This window comes from Callorhinchus milii, unplaced genomic scaffold, assembly GCF_018977255.1.
Source record: "Callorhinchus milii isolate IMCB2004 unplaced genomic scaffold, IMCB_Cmil_1.0 Scaffold3, whole genome shotgun sequence".
Taxonomy (NCBI): domain Eukaryota; kingdom Metazoa; phylum Chordata; class Chondrichthyes; order Chimaeriformes; family Callorhinchidae; genus Callorhinchus; species Callorhinchus milii.
Window position 1 is genome coordinate 10,738,829 of NW_024704744.1, and position 27,043 is coordinate 10,765,871.

Consider the following 27,043-nt stretch of genomic DNA (forward strand, 5'->3'; position numbering starts at 1 on the left):
GCAATCACTGCAGATGGAGCAAAGCGCAGCAAAGTATTTAAGAGGAAACTTGATGCAAACATGAGGGAGAAGCAAATAGAGGGGGATAGGAGAGTGGAATAGGATAGATGAGGGGTCAAGTGAAATATAAACAACAGCACGGATTAGATGGATTAAATGGTATGTTTCCATGCTGTATTACTCTATGTATCATATAGGGACATACCAGAACATGTCAAAGGCAGACAACGACAATCAACCCCTACTTTTTCTGCTGATGCTACATTTACTTTGCAATCATTTCAGTTCTACCTGTACCTCAGCTACATGATGATGGTATCCTGCCTGTGCACCTCTTCCATAAAATATGCAGGTCTATCTGGTTAACTCCAGCAGCAACTCAATGAATATTTTGGGATTCCCAAGCCTCGTCTCTTGCCAAACTGCACCTAATACTCACCAGAATTAAGTAAGCAGGCCCATGTGTAGGTGGTATGTGTATGTGGAGCTCTCAGACAGATTTGCATACTCTTGAGCATCGGTGATGGGTTTCCCATGTGTCAGACTCCCTCCCGTCTGACCAAAACAACGACAAGCCAAAGGCAGTAAAAAAAGATTTGGTGCTCTGTTCAGAAGCTTTAGAAGGAGGACACCCACAGAATAGGAAAAATGTCAGAGTAGGAAATAGAAACCATTATGTCCATCAGAGACTTAGACTAACTGGATGGGACACTGCAAATTAATTGAAATAAAAGAAATGGACTGAAACAACATTGTATAAAGCACAAGAAAATAATGCCCAGAATTTGCACAATTAATATGGAAAGACACACACACACACAATATGAGATACACTGACTGCAGCCAGACACTCCAGTACAGTGCTGCATTCCTGGCAACAGTTTGTGCCACATTCCTGGCTAAAAGCTGGTAGAATGAAGGATTAAAAGCGACCTTAAGCAAATAGGCAAAAAAAAAGGAAATTTGTCAAAAGTTAGAAATTTGCTGATAGAACTTGTCTCAGAAATGAATCACAATGAAATTGATTATTTTTCTAATTAATCCATTTCTTTCAGCTGTCAGAAGAGACACAAGCGAGAAGATTTTTTCCAGCTGAATTCCTGTGATTTTGTGCGTGGGTTTGAAATGAATATACTGTGGACTGCAGTGCCTGCCTTCAATTGTTTCTCTTGCTTATGCACTGCTGGCTGGAGAGAATACTCTGAGCTCAGTGTAAGAGGCTTTAGTAATGCCCAATAAGCAAATATTACAGAATATTTGAAGTGCTGCCAATGATCAGCAAGGAAGGGAAAAGAGGACATTTGACTGGACAATCGCTTGCTGGATTCTGAATTTATTTATTATATCTATTATTATTATTTTTGCCCAGAAAATACAATATATGCAATATGCAATATATTCTTTGAAGTGCTTTGAGACATCTCAACTATGTGATAAGACGCTATATCAAATCCAAGAATTATTATTATTGTTATGGGACATGATTGAGTATTGCTTGCTTGCCACGTTCCTCTACAAAAATACTTTTTAGTATATCCTGTGAACGCTCTGAGGCATCCCCTCCCCACCCCACACCCTACTTGAGGCACTATATCAAATGTAAGGATTATTCATATTTATTTAATCACACAATTTACATTTCTGCGTACCTTTCATGTCAGGATAGTACTCAAGGCTCTTTACACAGCTGGCTGGGCACCTGAGAGCTGATTTAAAAATATGGGGAGCAGCGGGAAAAGATTACCCCCTTTCCTGGAGTTCTGTAGCTCAGTGGTTAGAGCACTCACTTTGCAAGCGAGAGACCTGGGTTTGATTCCCTGCAGGGTGAAACCTTGGGCAAGTTTCCTTACTCCACATGCCTGATAATAATCCCTCAAAAAAAATAATAATAAATTGGTCAGTTCAATCCACGACTGTTTGTGAGACACTGCTGTGCGCAACTGGCTGCTGCATTTCGCCCACAAATTTACAGTCAATTCTCTTTACAGTCTATTCTGTGAAGCACTTTGAGATGTCAAATCAAATGCAAGGATTATTATTATTATCCAAAGCGGCAAGTCTATGTTAAAGAGGTAAGTCCGAAGTAGATAAAATCATCATCATTATTATCAATAATAATAATAATCCTTGCATTTGATATAGAGCTTTTCACGTCTTCTAAACATCTCAAAGCGCTTCACAGAATATACTGTAAAGTGAACTGACTGTATATTTGTGGGCGAAATGCGGTAGCCAATTACGCACAGCCGTGTCCCACAAATAGTCGTGGATTGAAGTCATTATTGTTTTTCTTCTTGAGGGATTATTATCAGACATGTGGATGAAGAAAACTTGCCCAAGGTTTCACCCTGCCGGGAATCAAACCCAGGTCATCCCACATGAGGCAAACAGACAGTTAAGTGTTTCATTGACACCCCATCAGTTATGCATGTCTGGGCTAGACGTGGAAGCTTCACACTTATCATCGCTTAGTAACCCGATTAACTTGCTCACCAAACAAATGTACATCAGGTTAAAAAGCAAATACGAACTTGCATGCATCAAAACTGCAGCCATGCTGTGATTTATCCTTTCCGTAGCAGTATGAATAATGACTTAGCCTTTTCTCTTCTAAAAGCTAACCTGCTCTGGCCTTCCAGTTCCTGTTCAGTTCAGTGGGCATCCCATAAAGAAAGAGCCATTGTCCCTATGTGTCCGCTTGACTGCCTGTTATGATATTTAAATATCAAATAGTGTTCTATATCTGTCATGGGTGAGCAGCATAAAAGGGCAATTTGTAACCTCTTGATCCAATTTCATTGAAAAACAGCCTTTGTCTCACATACAAAGCCTGCCCTGTTGACACTGACAGCAGCGAGAGACATTTTTGTTCCTTTTTACCACCAATTCTGTATTCTAGGTAATTTCCTAAAAGCATATATTTTGGCACCTTAAATTCTGGTGCTTTCACCAGAAACAGCAATGACTATAAATCAACCAGGTCACGGTGATGCAAAACTGCATCACGTGAACATGAGCTAATGGTATGTATCACAGTCTTCTTCTGGAGTGCTGCTATAGTGAGCTTATTCCTGGGCAGGGCGAAACATTAGGCAAGTTTCTTTATTCAACACGCCTCTGTTTACTGAGAGGTAAGTAAGTACCCGGCTGTTAGTCGATTGGCAGATCGCTTTTCCGGGAGTAATAATCCCTTCAAAAAATAAATAAAATTTAAAAAAATATATTTTTGATATTCAATCCACAACTGTTTATGGAAATACTGATGTGCGCAATTGGCTGCTGCGTTTCATCTGTAAAATACACAGTCAATTCACTTTACAGTATATTCTGTGAAACGCTTTGAGACACCTCGAAGACATGATAAGGCTTATATCAAATGCAAGGGTTATTTTTATTATGATTTTTTGCCCACCAAATTAAAAAGCAGGATTTTTAGGGGAGATTTTCAGTGTCTAATCTTCGTATTAAAAAACAGGAGCAAATCGGAGGCGTGTGTGGGAGTTGGGGGGGACGGGGGAACAAACATTCCAGATAAATTTGGCGAGAAATTGTGATTTATTTTGTTATAAAGTGCGGGAGTAATGGAAGGTAGGGGAGCGGAGTTACGAGTTGGGAGCTGATTAAGTAAAGAAATCTAAATGGTTTTCATAAGAAACTGTATAGGACTCAGGTGAATGTACGACTTAGGCGATTATACGATTTATTAAGATAAGACTTGTATGAGTTTTACTGTAAATGGACGTAATTATTGATACATTAAGCACACTAATTTGGACTGACACTTTTGCGGATATACAAAGAGTGCGGATAATTGGACATCATGCAAGATATGAATCGGCGATGGTATTAACTAAAAGGTTATCCTATCAGGATAATAAAATAATCCTTGCTTTTGATATAGCACCTTATCACGTTGCTGAAACATCTCAGAGCACTTCACAGAATATACTGTAAAGTGAATTGACTGTGAAGTCCACTTCCCACTTGCCTTTACTATCTTACTTGGCACAGCATTCCAATCCCAACAACTCATCAAGTGAAAACGTTTCTCCAAACTCTCCTTTCGTTCTTCTTGTGACTAGCTTATAACTAGGGCCACCAGTTACTGACTCCCGTACCAGTGGAAATAGCTTCTCCCTATTCAAAACATTTTTTCACGTTGCATTCCAGAACACCGTGAGTCAAAAGCTGAATAAGGTGCAGCGCGAGAAATCCGTGCATTATTAATTTTAAGACCCAAATAGATAACAGTGAGTATTGAAAGCACAATTCTAATCACCTCTGTGGCAGGTGAACATGCAGTGGTTGGCAAGACATATACCTGGGCCAAGAAACAAGGCTGGTTTAACAGCTTCCAGTACATTTATTCCTAAAACAACCAAAAGTCCCACTTGTCTTTAAATTCAATAAGACATCCATTTGAGTAGGCACTGCTCAGCTGAAAACAAGCTCTCACACAATCGGCTATTCATGATCAGTTCCTCGTTGTCAGCTACTTCTCCATGTGACGGTGCTACTTTCAACTGAAGGTCACATCCAGGGAGACAAAGGAAGCTGAGAATCCCTTTGGCTACTTGATTTCTGCAGTAAAATGTACTGCTTGGAGTTACAGTACTCTGTATCTACTAGAATTAGCTTCAAACTTCACTGGCAGAATGTCAGTACAGAAAAATGCAGTACAGATATTACTTAATATGACTGCCAATTCAACCATTGTCCCACAACTGTTCTTCTAAGTGTAAACAAAAGGCTACCCCCACAATATAAATGCACGTGCAGTGATACCAGAAGCCTCGGCTAGTATGGCTTTAAATTTCTTTGACTGGAGCAATAGAAAAATATTGAAGGCTGAACACAGGCTGCATCACACATCAGACTGTGCAAATCTGGCTTCACAATGCAGGCACTAAAATGGACTGATGCAAGGAAACACTTCCACTGTCTATTCCTTATACATGCCTACTGGAAATGCTAAGAGTCATAGAAACTTTACAACAACGACTTGCATTTATACAGCAAGATTATTATTATTATTACCCTTCACCTAGGATAATGTCTCAAAGCGCTTTATAAAGGCGGGTCAGGTGCCGAGCCAGCCGGAGGGGAGGGAGGAAGTAATGGGGAGGTGACCACAGTTTCGCTCACAAAATACACAGTCAATTCACTTTACAGTATAGTCTGTGAAGCGCGTTGAGATGTCTAGAAGATGTGATGAGGCGCTATATCAAATGCAAGGATTATTATTATTATAGTGTGGTGGGAGACATAGGTGTTAAGGTGGCATTTATAGACAGTAAAAGAGGGGACAGGAAGGGTGTGTGTCGAAGGACAGAGTTCCAGAGGTTAGGGGTGTAACAGCTGAAAACTTGGCCATCAATGGTATGAGAGGAGTGAGGGACGTGCAGTGTGTCCAAGTGAGTCGAATTGTACAGCAAAGAGGAGACCATTATGCTCATTGGGGCTGTGTCAGTGCTGCCTTTACATTTCGAGCAATATCAATCTACTCTCACCATATTCTTCTGCTCTTTGGGAAATTTGTAAAGATTTACCGCCTGGCCTGTCCATATCTGCGTGTTCCTGAGTCCTCCAATATACAACACAGCAACAGCTGAACAGTTAACAGGATAAATTTATACCAAAATATTAGGAAAAAAACACAAGTAAATGAGGAGAAGGAAACCAAATATAAAACACAAAATGCAACAGACAAAACAGCTCCTTAGTTATCAGACTCAACCAACCCTAATCTGAACATGGTTTTTCAGTAAAAAGGAGGCTGCAATTGCTGGAAAGACAAAAGAACCTTTGCTCCAATGTACCCTAGTACAGTATTTTGATGTGATTACACATGACACTGTAACCATCCAAACCCAATAGTATGTGGAAGTTGGGAGGTGGCGTATCAAATGAGACCCTCACATCATAATGGAGCCGCATTAAAGTGCAACTGCTTGTTAGTAATTACTGGGACGTCACTGAGCACCTCAGGTGCCTGAGTGCAATGCGCAGAAAAGCCAGGGTCCGGCAGCGAGTCCTCTCCCCAGTATTTCCAGGAATTATTGGGAACACCACTGACATCCGTGGCTGTGACTCAGCACCATGTCAGTGCGGAAGCAACTAAACAAAAAACCCTTCGAGCTCAATACTATGAAATAGCTATGAACTTCCAGGCAGGGCGAAACCTTGGGCAAGTTTCTTTACTCCACACACCTAATAATGATCCCTCCAAAAAAAAAACAATAATAAATTGATCATTTTCAATCCATGACTGCTTGTGGGACATTGCTGTGCGCAATTGGCTGCCGCGTTTCGCCTACAAATATACAGTCAATTCACTTTACAGTATATTCTGTGAAGCGCTTTGAGACGTCTAGAAGAACCTATATCAAATGCAAGGATTATTATTATTATTATTATTTTTATTATTAGAAGGCAAATGCCACACTATGTGGCACGTTAAGCCCAATGGCAGTTCTGGATGGCGTCAGGCCCAATCATTGTGATAATAATAAACTAATAAATCTTGCTCCTGACGCTAAAGGCGTGATACAAATGTAATTTGTTGTGCTGTTGGAAGCTACCCAGTCAGTGTGGGAAGCAGGCAGGAAAGCTGGCTCCAGTAAACTGTGGGGCCACAGCTCCTGTGTTATATCCACACTCCCAGGGTAATATATCACGGTCAGAGTGTATTTCAGAACATTGGGCTGAAATCTGTGATATGAAATATGAAAATTATCACTAATTATCACTCAAATCTATAGTGAGGTAGACATTTCCATACCTTTGAATGTCTTGATGTAAAGCCTTAAAGCAACTTAAAAACAATTCCACAGAGTTCAACGCTATGAACCAACAACAACAAATTACATTTGTATAGCGCCTTTTACATCGGGAGCATGTCTCAAAGTGTTTCACACGATCTACTGTGGAGTGACTGTGTATTTGAGGGCGAACGTGGCAACCAATTTTGCAGACAAGAATAACAGACTATAAAAGGCTTTAAAACTATGTTCTCAGGAGACCTAGCAGCTGGATTGTACATTTGTACTGTCTGTATTGAAGCGGAGACAATGTCATGCAGCTGAGCTGTCAATATCATGCCTGACCTAGATTGCATGCAAATTATTTACAAAACAGCTACATCGATAAGCATTGGACACTGTTTGCGAGAAATGAAATATGCTGTTGAATTTTAATGTGCTCTCACAATGAAAACACTCTCAGATGATCAGTGATGTGAGAGTGTGGAGAAGAGAAAACATTCTCCCTGGAGACTTCCATTGAAATTACCGTTCCACCTTTTTATGCTACATCCCTGTTAATCCACAGAACTGTGCGCTATTTTTGCTTAATTACCATATTTAGCCTACAAAATGCAGTCACTACACATTACAGTAAATCCTGCGAAGCGCTTTGAGATGTCATCCTGAGGTGAAAGGTGTTACATCAACTGCAAGGATTAATTTTAATTATTATTTATTTTAATTTTTTTTCATTGGTACCGTATTGATAAACAAAGCCATTCCTATATATCAAATGTTATGGATTAAGGATTACATTTTAGTTGATTCAATTTAGATCATATGTGGGTGTGAAAGGGAATTTTTAGAGTCAAAGAGGTGCAAATGGTAATTTCTTGCACAGAAGGTGGCTGTTTAACCCACAATGACTATGCCACTGCTCCCTGTTTTTAGAATCACCCTATTTTATCAATCCCATTTCCAAAGTTTCTCTCCACATCTTTTATTGATAATAGTAATAATGCTTACAGTTGATATTGTGTCTTTCATGTCAGATAGACGTCTCAAAGCACTTCACAGGATTTACTGTGAAGTATAGTGACTGTATATTAGTCTGGTGGTACGGATACTAACTGCATCACCTCATTCACTCTGCCATAAGCTAACTCAGTATAGGCAAATGATACATGCAACCAGTACATTTTTTTCCACTGAACCACCAAAAAAAACCTGGATATGAAGGTGTTTAACTAACAGGCCAATCCAACCAAAGTCTAGAAGCCAATGAAGTTGTGAGTGCATTGTGGTGTGGAGACCAGGTGTTAGAGAAGTGTCTTGCCCAAATGGTCCCCAATTCATTTTCTGTTTGTCACAATACGGTACCAATGACGTTAATATACAGAAGAGAGAAAATAGTAAAACTAAAGTCGGAGTTACAAATTATGCAGTAGACACGTCACAATATAAGAATATTGAGAAATGTTGCCAAGGCTCAAACTTTAAACACCATTTTAATTGATCTCCTGCGTTACTGGGTTCATTGGTGGCGGTATAGTTGCTAAGGAAACATCCTATGGAAATTTTGTTGTTAAGTGTTCCTATTAGATGAATAATTCAAGGATATCTAGGAAGCCCAAATAAGGAATGATAATTGCATGAATGTACCACACTGCAAGTACGCTGAGCTTAAACACCTGGTATAGAGCATTCAAAACGCTGAAGATTTTTCTGCTAAAATCTGAACGACCAACATATCCACTGTGGACCTCAGGGTCTGATCTCCCACGGTATTTAAAATCACCACCACATATTTCCTATGTTACTACAGTATTCGCGCACAAAGGTGAGGCTTACCTTCAGGAGGTGGGGGCGGGAACTCATCCTGATCCATGGCTCGGATCTCACCTATGAGATGTTCTTACTGGATTGCATGCAGGGTCTCCCGGTAGAATTCATATCCCTAGACACACAATGAATATAGTTAGTCATGTGGCAATTGCAAGCTTTAAATAAAAAAAATGAATACAGATCCTTGCCCCACTTTTCAAAGTAGGACTCAGCATTTATACTAAAAAGCTTCTAAACTATTTAGAATCAATGAACTTACTCTAAGAGGTCATCTGAAAACTTTGCCTTACAGCTTTTGAGCAGGTTAGTAACTGCAGAGGAGACCACTTAGCCTGTTGCGTCTGCATTTGTGCTAACTGCACTGCTGATAGTACCAGTGATAGCTGTCACACCACATGTCACATTCTTTGTTCATGATCTGTATGTGTGGCTGAGTCCATACATAAATAGTTTGCTTACAAATACAACAGCTTGCATTTAGATAGCGCTCCTCACGCAGGTAGCATCTGAGTGCGTTTACAGTCATTACACTTCACAGCAACTTCTATGATGCGCTTTGATGAAATGATAGGTTCCATATCAAATGCAATTATTATATTTAGCAGTATTTGCAAACCAGCCATTAGATACAGGACATCACTAATCGATTCAGGAACAGAAGGGGAATGATGGATAACAAAGTAAACCTTGCATTTGATATAGTGCTTCATCACATCATTGAGACTCCTCAAAGCGTTTCACAGAATATACGGTAAAGTGCTGTGACTGTATATTTTGTGGGCAAACATGCCAGCTAATTTGCACACAGCAACATCCCACAAACAGCCGTAAACTGAATGATCAATTTTATCTGGGGGATTGTTGGCCAGGACATTAGATGAAACTCCCTTCTTCTCTCACAAGATCTTTAACATCTTCCTGGACAGTCAGACACAGAATCTCGGTTTAACATCTCATCCGAAGAATGGCACCTCCGATAATACAGCACACCACCAGCACTGCCATGGAGGGTCAGCCTGGACAATATGGGTTCTGACCTATAGTCCTAAACCCACAATCTTCTGAATTAGAGGCTAGAGTGCTACTAACCGAGCCAGGCTTGATGAAGGAGATCCTGCTAGTACATACTGTGTGCAGTAACCATGTGCTAACAACAGCTTTATCCAAACAGTGGCTAAAACATAGTGACTCAGAGGATTTGCATCATAAAAATCTGGTTCCCGCCCTAAAGAAACCTCAAAGAAACACGACTGGTTCATCATCTTAGCCACTGCAAGTACTCAATGCCTGTGATTAGACAAGGCTGTGAACCTGGTTTATCTGTGGAATGGATCAGATGGTATTGTAAAGTTTCTTCAGAGCTTTACAGACAGCCAGGAAGTATTTCTTCACAGAGTGAAGATGTGAAATTCTCTGCCCCAGAAAGCTGTAGAGGTGGAATCAATAGAGATGTTTAAACAAGATATAGACAGATACTTTGCAACTAAAGGCATTAAGTAGTAAAGTGAAAGGGTAGGAATTAAGATGGAAAAATATGCCAAGATCCAATGATTTTTTGGAACAGGCTTAATTAATGGGCAGAATGGCCTCCTTCACTTCCTGGTTTTCTGTGTTCCTAGACCTGCATACTAATACTGAAAGTTTTTTTGTAGATGTAATTTTGTGGCCCAGAGTCAAGATCGATCTCTTTCTTTCTCTCTCTAGTTTTCTCGTTTCATTCCACTGTAAAGGAGCTCATGTTGTTTGCTTGATACTGGAGTACAGCTTTACAGGTATCGCCTGGCACCTGGTCCCAAGCCGCACATTAGTTACGCGTGAACTCCGACCATGAATTCAGCAGGTGATTAAAGGGCAGAGGTTACCACAACCAAGTGACCTGACCCCAACTTGACGTTCACAGGAGAAGAAACCCTGACTAATTTTCACTCCCTAACCCAGAAGCACTGAGTTCAATCGTAATTTTATCATTTCTGGCCCAACTGAGATCAGCTATCACAGCACAGAGCAGGATCTGAACCTATAGTCTTCTGGTGTGTAAAGGCCTCAAATATCACTGCACAGACGAAGCACTTCCTTCACACACTGGGCAGTGAGAGGGGAGATGGGGAGGCAAGAAAGCAAAGATGAACATTTAAATAAAAACCTGTGAGACAGGGGGATAAACCCTGTCACTGCTTTTTATGGTTATTGGCACACAACCTATGTGTAAAGGAGCGTAATTTTTTTGTGTGCAACTCAGTAAAAGGTGTTACAATAAAGGGAGCTTACGAGGGCTGGACTCCAATCAGGCTTGTTTACTAGCCCGAAGTGATAATTGAGTACCAGTAGCAAGCTGGGAGTTAGTGAGAAGGGAGGAGAGTCTGGAGAAGACAGATGTAAAAAGTAATAATAATAATAATCCTTGCATTTGATATAGCGGCTTATCCCATCTTCGAGACGTCTCAAAGTGCTTTGCAGATAGAGCTTCCTTTTCAAAATAAATCTCTTTTTATTATTAACAGTGTCGTTCAAGTTTTGTTTTCTAAGCGTAACCCATACCCTCCTGCACCCCCCAAAAAAAACATTACCACAGCTAATTTGACGGCAACCTTTATCTGCTACGATTGTGCACCAGTCACATCAATTTTGTTGGAGACATTAAGAGTATCTGAACGTTTTCCAACAAAGCTATTTATCTTTCCTGTAACAGCCCCTATTTGTTTCTTGACACCCTGTTATTATGATGCGATGTGTCAGAAGGCCTGATCATGATTTATATTTACTTGTACAGTCCCCCAAAGTTCAAACACTTTGACATTATAATTGGTACTCTCTGCTGAACATCATTCCACAGGGTGTTCACAGTGAAAGATCTCACATGCCCCTCGGTGACACACTCCGCTTACTCCGACACATGGAACAAAATGTGATTTACAAGTCATGTCACACGTAGATCAGATTATCCGCACTGGAGATAAAATTCCAACAGATAATATAACACTTGAATCACATCAAAGTCAAGAAAGAATTTATATACTACCTAATCATTTCAGAATAAATCAAGGCTAACACATGTAATTGCTGTATTTGTTCAGGTGGATGTTAAAAATCCCATGGCACTATTTGAAAAGAGGAGAGGTTTTCCTGCTGTTCTGGAGACACTCGCCTGAATAAAATTGATCATTCGCTTCATGCTGTTTGACAGAATGTCTGCCCTATCAGCCTACAAAACACCAGTGCTATTTTTAATAGCCATGAGATGAATGGCCAATTGACCTGGATGATTGTTGACCAGAACACATGGAGAAAAGGATCTTTTCAATTATTCTCACAACATCCACCTGAACAGATATGATGTTAGTTGCCATCTCATTCAAAAGGCAACAAGAACAACAACTTGCACTTATATAGCACCCTCCACGCGGGGTAGCGTCCCGGAGCACTTGACAGTGGTGGAGTCTGACCCCGAGCCAGGGGGAGAGTGAAGTGGGAGGTGACCGTAAGCACGATCAAAAAGGACGGTCTTTGGGCGAGGTTTGGTAGTGGGAAGGGAGGGGGTAAGGCACCTCCAATAATGCAGGAACCTCCCCAGCAATTCACTGAGGTATAACAACAACAACAAATTACATTTGTGTAGCGCCTCTCAAATCAGGAGGAAGACTAGACTTGGGGCAATTCCTTTCCAAGGGGGCACAGAATAGCAGCTGCTTGAAATCACATCAACCTGTCGCCCACCAACTAATTGCATCAAATAGTTTGCATGATATCATGCAAGAGGCTGCAACAAAAGAAAAGGTTTCTGGTAAACATAAATACATGTTAAAGAATAAAGACATTCCTGGTGACACCTCCCTCCTCTCCCCCCAACTGTGAGCATGATACTTGTACCATGTTTCTTATTTAGTGGAATTAGTTGAACATCTGGTTGCTGGAGTGAAAGGGTGACAGGTAGTCTGAGATTGCTGGTTTGACCCACGACCAAACTACTTGTCTCAGGACACACCTGGACAACAGCAATTCAACCTAGTAGCACTTTAAAGGTTATTTTGTCTTTTTTAAGAGACCAGAACCACCTGTGAAACATTTACTAATGCACTGAGGTCTCCAGAGATTTCCGACCTACATAAAAGGACTCTAACTGCATGACTGGTTGACACGAATCAGTAAAAGAAACATATGGTAAAACAACTGAAATAAACACGTGACTTTTTAAGATGTTACATGTACGTATGGTTGCTGCAGAGGAACCTGAATTTAGTAATAACGATGGTTGCATTTGATATAGCACCTTATCATGTCGTCAAAGCATATGCCTTGCCCCCCCATTCCCCATCTTCAGATCATGCCCACAGATGTTCCTCTTCAACCACAGCTACAGTCACGTCCCCCTCCCCCCAGCTCAGAGTCATGCTCCATCACCACAAGCACTCTGGGGCACTACCCTGCGTGAGGGGTGCTATATAAATGCAAGTTGTTGCTACTGTGAAGTATAGTGACTGTGTACTTTGCAGGAAAAACTCCTTTTTCTTTTCAATTTAATATCCACCAGTACAGACAGACAGGACACTGGTTTAATGTCTCATCTGAAGGACAGAACCTCAGAGAACGCATTGCTCCCCCAGTCCTGCATTTGAGGGTCAGCCTACACCCACTGTTCAGGAGGCATCAATATAGTTATGAAAATCATATAGCCCTTGATTGCTCTGATTTGTAAATTTGTAACCAGAGCAGCTTTATGTCCATGTGGGTAGGATTTTTGCTTCTGAGTCAAGAAGGCTGTGGGTTCAAGCCCCATGTTGGATCTTAAACTCATAATCTAGGCTGACACTCCAGTGCAGTGCTGGAGGAGTGCTGAACTGTTGGGAGATGTCATTCTTCAGATGAAGCGTTAATCCAAGATCCTGTCAGACTATTTAGGCAGACGTTAAATGTCCCATGGCATCATCCAAAAAGGGAAGGTAGTTTCTCCTGGTGTCCTGGCTAACAATCCCCAAATAAAATTGATCATTCACCTCCTGGCTGCTTGTTGAACATCGCTCTGTGCAAATTGTTTTACTACATTCATCTACACAATACATAGTGTGATGGAGGAGGGAGGTGACCATAGACATAGTTGAAAAGATAGGTTTTTAGACGAAGACCGATATAGGACAAAGGAGTAGAGAGAGGGATGAAGGTATAGTGGCTGAAGAGAAGTCAAAGTGTCAGCAGGCCTGAGTTTGCCAAGCACATGGTTACCGCAACCCACAAACCCCATTGTACTCAGTTTGTTTACTGAATGCAAGGATTGGTATTATTGGCCTAGGAATAAGCTAATCTCCCGATTTGGATCTCATTGCACTGTGTCCTAATTTGGAACAAAATTGAGTGATTTGTAACTGTGAATGGAAGACAAGTCAGCTTCTCGCATTCCCAGTTTTCCACGGTAAAATGAATATTGTTCTAAAACATTTCCACCCGAAAATGAAAACCCATAACGCATGACAACTGTGAAACTATAATCCTTCCCTGAAATGGTCATAGCTATTCACTGTGAGACCTTAAACACCTGTCTTCCCTTCAGTCATAAATGTTTGTGAGTGAATAGAATGTATTGCTTTATCGTAAATACCTCTGGAATGAGAGGTTAGCCTGGCTCATTCGGTAGCACTCTTGTATATGAGTCAAAATGTACTGTGTTCAAGACTCACATCAACAGCAAATTACATTTGTATAGCACCTTTCAAGTTGTAAGGACGTCCCAAGGCGCTATACATCAGGACTTTGAGCTCAAATACTCTAGTTGAGACACCAATGCGAAGCTTGTGGAGCTCTGCATTGTTGGAGGTGCTGTCCTTTGAATGAGTTGTTAAACTGAGGTCCTGTCTGCCTGTTCAGGTGAATGCAAAAGATCCCATGGCACTGTTCAATAAAAGAAGGGAGTTTCTCCCAGTGTCCTGGACAACAGTGCTCTGTATAAAATTGGATATTCACTTCACGCGGCTGTTTGTGGGACATTGATGTGAGCAAAGTGGCTCCTGCATTCACCTACAAAATACACAGTCACTACATTTTCCAGTAAAATCTTGTGAAGTGCTTTGAAGTCTTCCTAACGTGAAAGGCGATATATCAAATTTAACGATTTTTATTTATAATAATTATGTAATCATTTACCACGGCTGTTTAAATTATAGAATTAAGGGCGGGTGGAAGACCCTTTCCACACATGGTGCATTTACACATGGGTAGCGCAGTCCGCAAATTAAACTTCACTCTGTCAATTCTGGTCAAAGTTTAAAAATAATATAATAATCCTTGCATTTCATATAATGCCTTCGAGACATCTTAAAGCATTTCACAGGATGTACTGTAAAGTGGATTGCCTGTATATTTTGTGGACCAAAAAAGTATGCCTTTCTCTGAATATTGGAATATTGGAAGCCTGCCAACTCATGGTGCATCTTTTCATTTTTGCAGTACCGTACAAACAGATGGCAGTTGTCATGGTAAAAGGATAAAATTAACTTTTCCATTTTTAAAAAAGTGGGAAAAACTTGGAGTAAACATGAGACGTTTGCAAAACAATATTTAGTTTTGAAAATAGCCGTTTGTGACGACCGATCTCAATCCCTCGGCTCATTTATTGTCAACCGCTGAGAATTACAGAGAGCATATAGTTATAGAAACAACACACAGTGGTGAACAGATCAAAAATATTTCTTAACAGTAATAGTTATTCCTGGATTTAATTTACCTTCGAGAACATCTCAAAACTCTTAAGTTTCTGTTAAGTGTAGTGACTGAGTATTTGTAGGCAAACACAATTTTCCAATGTCGTCCCATCAACAGGCATGAAGTGAACGATCTATTTTATCAATGCACTGGGAGAAACTCCCTCCTCTATGTCACTAGCCCCACGGATCTTTACTGTCATTTGAATGGACAGATGAGACCTCCATTTAACATCACAGCATTGAAGTGTCAGCCTGGATTGTTAGCCACCGTGATGGCAGGGAAGGCTATGAGCAACAGGCTTGCATTAGCTAAGCGAAGGAGGGGGGGGTGGGTGGGGGTTGAGCAGAGGAATAGGGTATGGTATGGAGGTGTTCGGGCATGAAGGGATTTGCACGAAAGACTGAGAAGAATAGTTCAATTGGAAAATAAGAAGAAGTTAGAGAATCAGTATCAAAATACATCTGGCAAAACATGTTGTTGCAGCAATAACAAACTAGGGCAGGTTGGAACTCAAGTTTTGCTTTCAAGCAGATGTGTGATGGGTTTACGGAAGTTCATCTGCTCTTGATATGGCTGCTCCTGTCTCCTTCCCTTCCTGCCAGACTTGAAGAAGCATTTGGGATTATTGTTTTATTAGTATATTAGGTTGGCAACTTATTAGACTGAAGACACATGGTGGGATGGCGTGGGAACTGCTTTACATCCCACGTGGAATGTCCTGACAATTCTCATGTTTACAGTCAGCCCACTTGGGGCTGAAAGTGTATGTCTCATGAGCTATTGATACAATCTGTTTATAATGCACATTAGCCAAATAAGTATTTTTTTTCTTTACCAGCTTCCTCTCCTCCTCCTTTCTATTGAATCATCTGGCTCCTTATTTCTCTGGTTCTGCTTGTTATAGTCTCAACATCCGTACAATATACACAGTCTCATATGCTGAACAGTAAACCTCCTGCAAAGCACTTTGAGATGTCTTGACTACAGCATAAGACACCACATGAAATGTAAGGATCATTATTATTATTATTTTTATAATTGGGACAGTTCTACAAGCAGCCGTTAACCAGGCTATTTGATCATAGCTGATCTCGAACCCATCCTCACTCAACATCCATGCAAACGCAGGGGTTATTGGATAGTGATCAGAACCAGGAACTGTAAGTACACCAACACGCTATCTCGTGTGAGGAGTGCTATACAAAAAAGTTGGTGTTGTCAGTCTAGTTCAGTTGATAGCACACTCACCTCTGAGTTCAAAGGTTGTGGGTTCACACCCCACTTGGGGAATTTGAACTCATCTATGGTAAGGGATATATATAGGGAATTGCAGAAAGCAAGTTTGCCCGCAAATTATATTAATAATCCTTGCATTTGATATCGTGAGAGGACGTCTCAAAGAGCTAAAGTGTAGCAACTGTGTCGGTAGACAAACCATGATTGAGGGAAATTGTCTCTCCCAGGGCTCGAGAAGCAGCACAAGAGAACAGTACAGTCCAAGGGAATCCCTGGCACAACACGCTATTTTTGGTCCTCAAAACATCATTTCAATGTTGCGGTTCAGGAAACTAACTAAATAAAGTTCACTTCCTCTATTTTTTCAAACATATTGTTGGGTCCAGATTTACTCTACCTTGGTAGCATTTCAGAGCATTCAGAATTTGTCAGAATGGATGAACTCAGTCTGAACTTTGAAATCAGTTTTCTGCAGTTCTTAAAAGAGACTTCAGATGAGACGTTTAACCAACAACAACAAGTTGCACTTATATAGCGTCCTCCGTGCAGAGTAGTGTCTCAGAGCGCATCTGTACCAGTTCAGGTGCACATGAAAGATATCCTACAGTACTATTAGAAAAGAGAAGGCAGTTTCTCCCAGTGACCTGGCCAACCATCCCCCCAGGTAAAATTGATCATCTACTTCATGGCTGTTTATGGGGCATTGCGGTGTGCAAATTGGTTGGTGTGTTGGCCAATATATTACACAGTCACTACACTTTACAATATAGTCTTTGAATCACTTGAGGTGTCCTTCGAAAGAATGAAAGGGGTTTTATGAAATGATTATTGATGCAAGGATTATTATTTTTAAACTTACAGAAAAAAGTCTTTAATATTAAACTTGCGTTTTAAAAATGTGCCAAATTCTAGATGTTCTGAAATGGTTCGGAAATAGAGTAAAGCTGTAACCGGGGGAAATTCTTGTTGTATTTCTGCCTGGTTGACGGCAGCTCAGGCATTTTTAAGATATGGCGGTAGCAGCTTTGGATAGCAATGTGGCAGAGCTGAGCTGATCGACTTGTAACACCAATAGTTAAGGAATGAATTTGCACGAGTTTGTCATTGCATTCCTTATTGCAGTTTAATGCACTGGCTGTTCAGCACCGTACAGATTACCCCATAATTCAGAATATTGAATTATCTTTATTTTCTCTAAAGTGCCGCATGTTTACTGAGATGTGACAAGAATCCACCAGGATAAAACAGGGCTAATAACCAGGCAAAACCCAACCTTGCCAAAATAAAATTGCTGTCAAGATTAATCGTAAATACTATATCCGCTAAAGTGCAAATTCTTTACAAAAAGGAAATGAATGCAGTTTATAATAGAGAGCCAGCAACATTTCACAAGACAGTAACTCATTTAAATGATTCACATTACATTCTGAACATCAAGGGGCTGTGAAAATATTTGAATAGCCTTCAATATAATCCAAACATTTTCTCTTTAAGCATACAGGCGCCCTGGTCTCTCCTATTTAAAAGTAGGGCTGACATTGATTCTTATACATTCAGTTGCAAAAACAAATTCCATTTTCCGTTACCAACAATCCGGCTGTTGTCTTTAGCTTCATATCATTTGACAGAGAAAAACATCACCCGATTATAATAGAATGGATATTAAATCTCTAAATCCCAGAATAAGACATCCTCTTTTCCAACTCCGACCACCATACAGGAGAGAGGAGGGAATAGATACCTTGTCTCTGAGTCAGACATTCCAATGTGATGCTGAGGGTGTGCTGCATTGTTGGAGGTGACGTCCTTTAGATGAGAAGATTAAACTGAGGTCCACTCTTCCTGTTCAGGTGGATGTGAAAGATATCCCGTGGCACTTATTCACAAAGAGAAGCGAGTTTCTCCAGGTGTCCTGGCCAACAATCCCCTAAACAAATTTGGTCATTCACATTTATGACTATTTGTAGGACATTGCTGTGTGCAAAATGGTTGCCACGCTCTCCTACAAATGACAAATTTGTGAAGTGCCGTAGCGTAGTGGATAGTACGCTCACCTCGCAAGGGAGAGGACCCATGTTCATTTCCCAGCCAAATTAAACAAGTTTCCTTACACCCCACACATCTCTGTTTACGTAGCAGTAAGTAGGAACCGGGTTGTTAGTCGATTGGAGGATCGCTTTCCCGGGGTAATAATCCCTCCAAAAAAGAAACAAAAAGTTTGGTCAATCGACTACTGTTTGTGGGACACTGCTGTGTACAATTGGCTGCTGTTTTTTGCTACAAAATACATAGTTAATCAACTTTACAATATATTCTGTGAAGCGCTTTGAGACGTCTCGGTGACGTGATGAGACGCTTTATTAAATGCAAGGATTATTACTAGTTACTTTACAATACAATAACATTTGTATAGCGCCTTTCACGTCAGGAGGACATCCCAAGGTGCTGGACAATCAGTGTTTCGGACTCAAGGTGGGGGTCAGGATCGCGGAGGGCAGGGGGGCAAGGAGGGTGATCAAAGGCACGGTCGAAGAGGAGAGTCTTGAGATGGGCCTTGAAGGAGATAAGCGGGGTGGGGGCAAGGTGGAGGAGTTCTGGATGGAGTTGCAGAGGGTGGGCAGAGTGGCTGAAGGCCCGCCTGCCAATGGTGGGGTGGGCAAGGCGGGGGACATGAAGCAGGTAGGAGCCCATTGAATGGAGGGAATTCCCAAAAGCTAACTGGGTTAGGAAGTTGCAGACAGTGGGGAGCAAAGCCATAGAGAGCTTTCAAGGTGAACTTTGATGTACGTCTTGTGAAGCGATTCTAACATCCTCTTGATATGACAGTCTCTAAATCAAATGCAAGGTTTATTATTATCACACAACTGCTTGTTCTTCTTGGTTGCCTCAATGATGCATTTGATATCGCACTTTTGATGTCTTCTAGACATCTCAAAGCGCTTCACAGAATATACTGTAAAGTGAATTGACTGTATATTTGTGGGCGAAACGCAGCAGCCAATTGCGCACAGCAGTGTCCCACAAACAGTCGTGGACTGAGTGACCAAATTATATTTTACTGATTTATTTTCTTGAGGGATTATTGTCAGGCATGTGGAGTAAGGAAACTTACCCAAGATTTTGCCCTGCCAGGTCTCTCACTTGCGAGGCATGTGTTCTAACCACTGAGCTACAGGACGTAATTACTCTTTGAACAAATAAAAACTTACTGATATCTGACCCGCAATTGCCCTTTGCGACTCTAAATGTATGTCCTCGTGTTCTGCTGTCTTGGTGCATCTTAAATTATTATTCTGAGTTTACTTTCTCAATCCCATTTCTAATATTATATACCCTTATAAGGTCCACTCGATGTTTATACAGTAGCAGATGTGATTTAAATGGCTCCCAGAAACTATTTTTTTCTACGTGGTGGAAAGAGTGGATGTGCAGCGTGAATCACACTAGGATCAAGCCCGATTTGTGCTGCGTATTTCACAGTGAATTCCCAAAAGCTAACATCACTTTGTGATCTAATTCTACAAACCCTGACAAGTAACTACCGGAAAGAGAACAAAGTTCTTCCTCGGACTCAAGAAAGAATAATTGTGTTAATTTTTTTAAGAGTGTTTCCCATGCCTATTTCAGCAGCACGGTTTGCAAGTGGCAGACAGGAGAGATTGACAAGCAGTTGACCGGGGTGCATAGTTGACATTAGGTTGCAACAGCCAAAGAATCAAACAGTAGGGATTCAGTAAATTATCAGGCCTTCTAGTCTTGTGAGACGTTCCTTGCATTACAAATTATTTTGCGTATAAACATATATATATACATATATACTGTATGAAAATTCAGATAATACCATACATTTGATATCTTTGGCCCTTTTCTCTTCGGGAGGACATCTGAAACCATTTCACAGGAAATACTATAAAGTGGAGTGACTGTGCGTTTATTGGCAAACTTAAACATTAAAATTCAAAAATTAAAACATTAAAACCCTGCTCTGGCCCTAGGACGAAGGTTGCTGGACTCTGCGTATCTTCTGTCTTTATCGAAATTGAACACCAGTGATAATCATCACATTACATGCTGCAATTTTTCCCCTCCGCGAAATTCCAGCATAGAAAGAGGCCATTCGGCCCTTCAACCATATGCTGGTGCAAGCTGGCTCCTCCGCTGTTGCTGACGAGGCTTATCCCTATTGCTTGCTCATGGCACATATCCTTTTATTCTATCGTTCCTAATGTATGTCAGCAAGGTTAGACCAGCTACAGCTCTGTGTAACAGATGGGGAAGTCAAAGGAAAGTGATCTAATCCACCCTTTTGAGGACTGAGCATGGTCTGTAGGTTTTGGGGATTACTCTCCTGGCCCAAGCAACCAGGTCATCAAGATTCTCCTCCCAAGGACTCAGTTGTAAATTGGGAAGATAGACTGTACTCACAGACATCATTGTTTTATACGTAGCACTAAAAGAAAAGGAATGCAGATAGTACGTTTGATATCACTTCAGCAGAACATTTCAAACCATTCAATCCACCATTATATAGCGCAAAGTGGAATGACTAGGAATAACAAGAAAATAGTTATTTCTTCTCTCCCTCAATGACCAGAGAAAATCAAAGTTATCGCTTTCATTTAGCACTGATAATAATCTATAAGATTTCTCCTCAGATATGAATACAACATTGTTCAATGGGGGAGAAAAAAATCATAGTCCGTCTAACTTGCCCCTAGGCTAATCCACTGAATGGTGAAAGAGATTCCTTTCTACATTAAATCCTCTGCACAACAGTGCATAGGATGGAAATTAAACAGTGAAAAGGGTAAGTCATCAAAGTGTGGTGCATGCAGAAAGTCAATTTATCCAAATGTCAATCAGCAAGTTTTACTCACATCTCCTATCGGGCTTATATTGCAACATCTGAGATCTTCAATTTTTCCTGGTTTCAGTCTTATAGCGATAATAATCATGCTTGCATTTGTTATAGTGCTTTTTCAGCAGTGTGAAGTGCTTTGAGATATCCTCTGATGTCTCACATGATTTAATGTATTGTTATTCCTAGTCAGTTGAACATTTCATCCAAAGTAGAGCACCTCTGACAATGCAGTGTTCCCCCAGTACTGTACTAGAGTGTCAGCCTAGACATTGAGTTCAAAGTGCGGATTTGGGGCTTTAACCCACATCTTTCGGACTCAGAGGTGAAAGTGCTACCAACTTCTAACTGAACATGCAGAATTTGGGGAAATTCTTTTTTTTTGCACACTGCCTTATGCAATTGGCTGCTGCGTTTCACCCATAAAATACAGTCAGTTCAATTTACAGTATATTCTGTGAAGCGCTTTGAAATGTCTCGAAGACGTGGTAAGGCGCTGTATCAAATACAGGATTATTACTATTATTTACAATATATCCTGTGAAGCGCATTGAGATGTCTCACTGATATAGTGCTATATCAAATGTAAGGATTATTATTTTGATTATTCTCTTATTATCCAGGACTTTAAGTTTTACAATCTAAAAGCTGCACTGATTAACATTTAATTCACAATCTCACAATAAAATGAGCAGTTCCGAAAACAGCTCTTTAGGTTTTATTTTAGCTGTTTCAATTCTTTAGTAAATTAAGCAAAACATAAACTCCATGGCATGTGTCATTCCATAATTTTACATCAAGATCTCATCCAGCAAACTATACTTAACAAGAACAACCACAGAGATGTCATAAATTAAACAGCTTTGAGTTTAGACTAACAAACCATTTGAATCTGCTTCACTCCAGAGCAACTCATTATTCTATTGTCAGTGTTTAAATAGCTCACCTACTAACCTAACATCCTTTTGTAGTTTCAAATGTAGTTCAGTTCCAATTGTTCTTCCGAAGAAAAATAGGGGAATAGCTTCCTAATGGTCTGGCTCAGTTGGTACCATTCTCACTTCAGAAGATTGTGGATTTTTGCCCCATGTCAGTACTTTGAACGCAGTGCTGGTGAGGGGGTATGCAATGGCGGAGGTGCCAGCCTTCAGATGAAGCGCTAAACCAAGATCCCGCCTGGCTATTCTGGTGGACGTTAAACATCCCATGACACTGTTCGAAAAGAGCAAGGTGTTTCTCCTTGTGTCCTGGGAAACATCCTACCCATAAAATTGGTCATTCATTTCATGACTGTTTGTGGAACAATGTTTTGTGCCAATTGGCTGCTACTTTTGCCTATAGGCCTTCTTGCAAAATAAGAATATACAGTAGTAAAGTAATAATAATAATTCTCACATTTGATATAGCCCCTTATCACATCGTTGAGATGTTTCAAAGTGTTTTCAATTGAAGTCAAAATGTTTTTTCTGGTGGAATTGAGCAGATCTTAGCACTGAGGAAATAAGAGGCTTTTGATTTGCATGTATTGGCACGAGACTTCTGCAAACCACATACTTCAAGAAATTTTAAACCCAGGCAGATTTAAGCACCCCCCACACTAAAATATGGGAGTGTTCCAATTTAATGTTATTTGATGGAACAAACAACTCGATTAAAAAAAAAGCTGGAAGTTTTGAAGGCCACTGCTGATATTTTCCCTGCCAGAATGAAATCGCTGGGCTTGTTTGTGGGAACACAGGGAACACAAGTTATCATTAAAACAATCGAAATTAAGCTCGCTACTCTGAACAGTTTGAAAATAATTCAGCCTTTCTACACGGGTCAATGATTTGCACTGAATACCACTAGAGCAATGCTTCATGCGCTTCAAAAGGCACCGGAGATGACAGCTTTTATTACACCAATGCTTTCATTTCTAAGGATGGTGACTGAAAATCCCCAGGCTTAGGTTCTCAGGCAGTTTGCTTCTACTAAGGCCAGTGTCAGCCTGGCTCAGTTGGTTACCACTCTTGCTTTTTGAATCAGAAGGCTGTGGATTCAAGCCCCATGTCACAACTTTGACCTCATATAATACAGGTTGACACTCCGGTGCAATGCTGAGGGGGAGGGGGGGTAATGTTAACCTAGCAGTAACTAGGAAAACATTTGTTAGATGATTGGCGGATTGCTTTCCGTGAGTAATAATCCCTCTCAAAACATAATAATAATTTGTTCACTCAATCCACGACTGTTTGTGGTATACTACTGTGTGCAATTGGCTGCCACATTTCATCCAAAAAATATACAGTCAATCCACTTTACAGAGTATCTTGTGAAGCTCTTTGAGATATCTCAACGACATGATCAGGTGTTATATCAAATGCAAGGATTAGTATTATTAATTATTATACAATGTTGCATGGTCAGAGGTGTTGTCTTTCAGATGAAACACTAAGCCAAGGTGCCTCCTGTCTATGCAGCTGAATGTTAAAGAATCCATAGCGTTTCAGAAAAGAGACGGGAGTTTATCTCAATGTCTTGGCCAACAGTCCTCCCGATAAAATTGGTCATGGCTGTTTGTGGGACATTGGTGTGTGCAAACTGGCTGTCTACAAATACACAGAACGCTGCTGATGGCAGCACAGCAAGGCTAGCTCATTGACACGATTTGGAAGGACAGATCAGTCACTGGGGTGAAGGGAATCTTCCCATTTAGCTCCCGTTAACTCTGCAAGCCCAAGCTCTAAAGAGTTGTGGACAACTGGACAAGCAGCGAGAAAACTTGCCAGGCAGTGCTCTTAATAGCAAAGTAAGTGGTTTTAGCTGGTTAGATTGGTTAGCTTGTTTCAGAGCCTTGGGATGTCCTCCTAACGCAAAAGGCACTATATAAATGCAATTTGTTGTTGTTGTAGACTCCAGCAGTACCCCGATGCAGATTCTGGGGTCCCTTGCCAACCTGCGCCTAATACTTTCCAGAATTCGGGAGGCAGGATACCTCCCTCCAGGGAGAGAGTGTGCATTCCATTCCAACAATCCGTCTCTGGGATTTCCACGTATCGGCGGATATATGGAATTCTCAGTTTGGTTTGAATACTCTTAAGCAAAGGTGATGGGTTTCCGCATGTGTCAGACTCCCGGCTAACCAAAAAACAAATACAGTCATGATAATTTGGAGTAAAATCTGTGAAGCATTTTGTGATGTTTCAACAATGTGATGAGTCACAATATCAAACGCAACAATTATTATTGATTATTATTATAAGTAGACTAACAGTAAGTTTCTTCACTATGTTCGTAATATGGTTATTTTGGACTTTGCATGACTTTGCAACAACATCCTCAATGACCGATAACAGTGTGTAGAGAACCACACTGCAGTGTAAGTATATATGTTAACTGCCTCAATAATAATAATCCTTGCATTTGATAGAGCACCTCATCACATCAGGGGTCTCAAAGTGCTTCAGCAAAGTAAAGTGAAGTGACTGTGTTCCGACTGTAGGTCCGAAAACCCGAAAGTTACAATGAAAGGTCAGAAGGCAAAAAGCACTGACTATAAAACAGCCTTTGCCAGAATCCGGTGCCTGAGCATTTGTCATGGGCCAATTGGCAAATTTTACAGCAAATCCTGCAAACCTGACATGATTAGTCACTAGTAGTTCAGCAGCGACTTTAGACCTGGAAACCCTGCACTTTAGATCCTAGTGTATTACGAGGGCAAATTACAACAACAACAACTGGCATTTGTACGTCGCCCTTCATGCCGGATGGAAAAAATAATTAATATATAAATTTAAAAATAAGTGAGGGTGAATTAGGCTAGTTGGCTAACAGGCTCTTTTGTATTAGTGCTGGACATGGGCTCTCTCTCACTCAGGCTTTCTTAAGATAATGAGTCTCCAAGCTCTGCTGTTAAGTGGGGCACAAACCCCAAAGGGGTGGGGGAGAAGGGGGAGAAACAAGAACAGTCCAAGAGACAGACACTCTTTATGCTCTCAAATTGCCAACTGCGCACAGCAGAGTCCCACAAACAATCGTGGATGAAGTGACCAAATTATTATTATCAGATGTATGCAACATTGAGACTGCAGAAGCTGCTCTGTAACATCACTGCCTGCCCCCCACACACCGCAATTCACTCTCGTTTCCACTGCTTCTGTTTCCAACCATGGTGCAAGCAAATCCAGATTAGGTTTCAAAAAGGGAATTAAACAAACATTTGAAAAAGGAAAAATGATGACATGAAAGGATGGTCCGAGAGACAGGAGAGTCAAATCCTTTCAGGGAGCGGGCATAATAATAGTACTAAGCCTTTGATACAGTATCTTATCACGTCATTGAGACATCTTAAACACGATGGGCCAAACGGCCTCTGTCTGCGCTGTGACGTTTTATGATTCTTTGCCAGGCAGATTCCACACAGCCAACAGCAGAACTCAACCAGGAGCACGTTTCTGACAAGCAGACCTTCTCCACAATTTGGGGGTAGGTTTGTGCTACCCAATAACCAGATGCTGGTCTTGATGAACCTAGAATGAACTCTCAATCCATCGCGGCCAGAGAAAATGTTACCATGGTGTCTCCAGGGGAAGAGATAGATGGAGGGGTGGGGGAAGGAGAGGGACACATTTACAGTGTTGCTTCAGTTCCTGCTGTGGATGGTACTGAGATTACCCATTCTTCAGACCTGCCCCAGCAGATGCAGCACCCACCACATTATTTGGCTTATGGCAACACACCACGCTGTTCACAAAATACTCTGCAAAATGGCTCACGTGATAGAAAGTAAACAGTGAAAAGAGCAGGACTGCAGTGTGGTACTCCTAGAAACTCAATTTATCCAAATGTCAATCAGCAAGTCTTTCTTACCATCTCCTGCCTGGCTCATATTGAGACCAGCAAATGCTTCTAGTTTCCTGCCCTTGTAATATTAACAATAATAATAACGAATACTAATTAATAATAAGGGTGAATAATAGTAATGAATATTAACTATCATCTTTGCATTTGATATAATCTATAATAATACTCCTTGCATTTGATAACATAGCACCTTTCCAGCAATGTGAAGCACTTTGGGACATGTTGCCGACGTGAAAGGCACTTCACAAATGTAAATTGTATTGAAGCTTTATGGGATTTACTGTAACATGTAATGACTGTGTACTTTGTAGGCAAATGTGGCAGTCAATATCCACACGCCAATGTCCCACAAACAGCCATGAAGTGAATGACCAATTTGAACTGGAGGATTGTTGAGGGGATACAGAGCTATATTGGTGAAGAGCCAGCAGAAACTCAAACAGCCCTTTGTTGGAAAATAGAGAGATTTCTTTTTAAATAAAGGGCAGATCTTGTAAAAAGCTACACAGAGTAATTGCAGAAATTGCGCAGTTACTTTACAAAATCTTCTACGCTTACATCACTGACAGACAATTAACTGCTGAAAAGTCTCATTTAATCCTCACCAGTACATGACCTGACATGGGGCATCTTTCAGGTCAAAGGGCGGGACACAGACTATTCACATAATCAATGAGCCAGAAGTTTGCTTGTAATGGATGGAACTGTCTGTTCTTTCTCCTCTTAAAATTCCACCACAGCTGACGAAACAGTGCGCACAGTGCTCAGAATTCACTTAAATGACTCCTTAAGCAGAACACACAATAGAGAATGTAAGATGGATTTT

At 40.8% G+C, this 27,043-nt stretch overlaps 1 protein-coding gene across 4 annotated transcripts in view; it reads right to left on the reverse strand.

Moving 5' to 3' along the window:
• Positions 1-27,043, reverse strand: part of arhgef10 (Rho guanine nucleotide exchange factor (GEF) 10) — a 144,544-nt gene that overhangs the window by 111,932 nt on the left and 5,569 nt on the right. For all 4 annotated transcript variants that reach the window (XM_042333058.1, XM_042333059.1, XM_042333060.1 and 1 more), the window contains exon 2: positions 8,595-8,700. In XM_042333058.1, coding sequence (XP_042188992.1) covers positions 8,595-8,631 — 37 coding nt within the window. In that variant the 5' untranslated portion in view covers positions 8,632-8,700. The remainder of the gene's footprint in view (positions 1-8,594; positions 8,701-27,043) is intronic.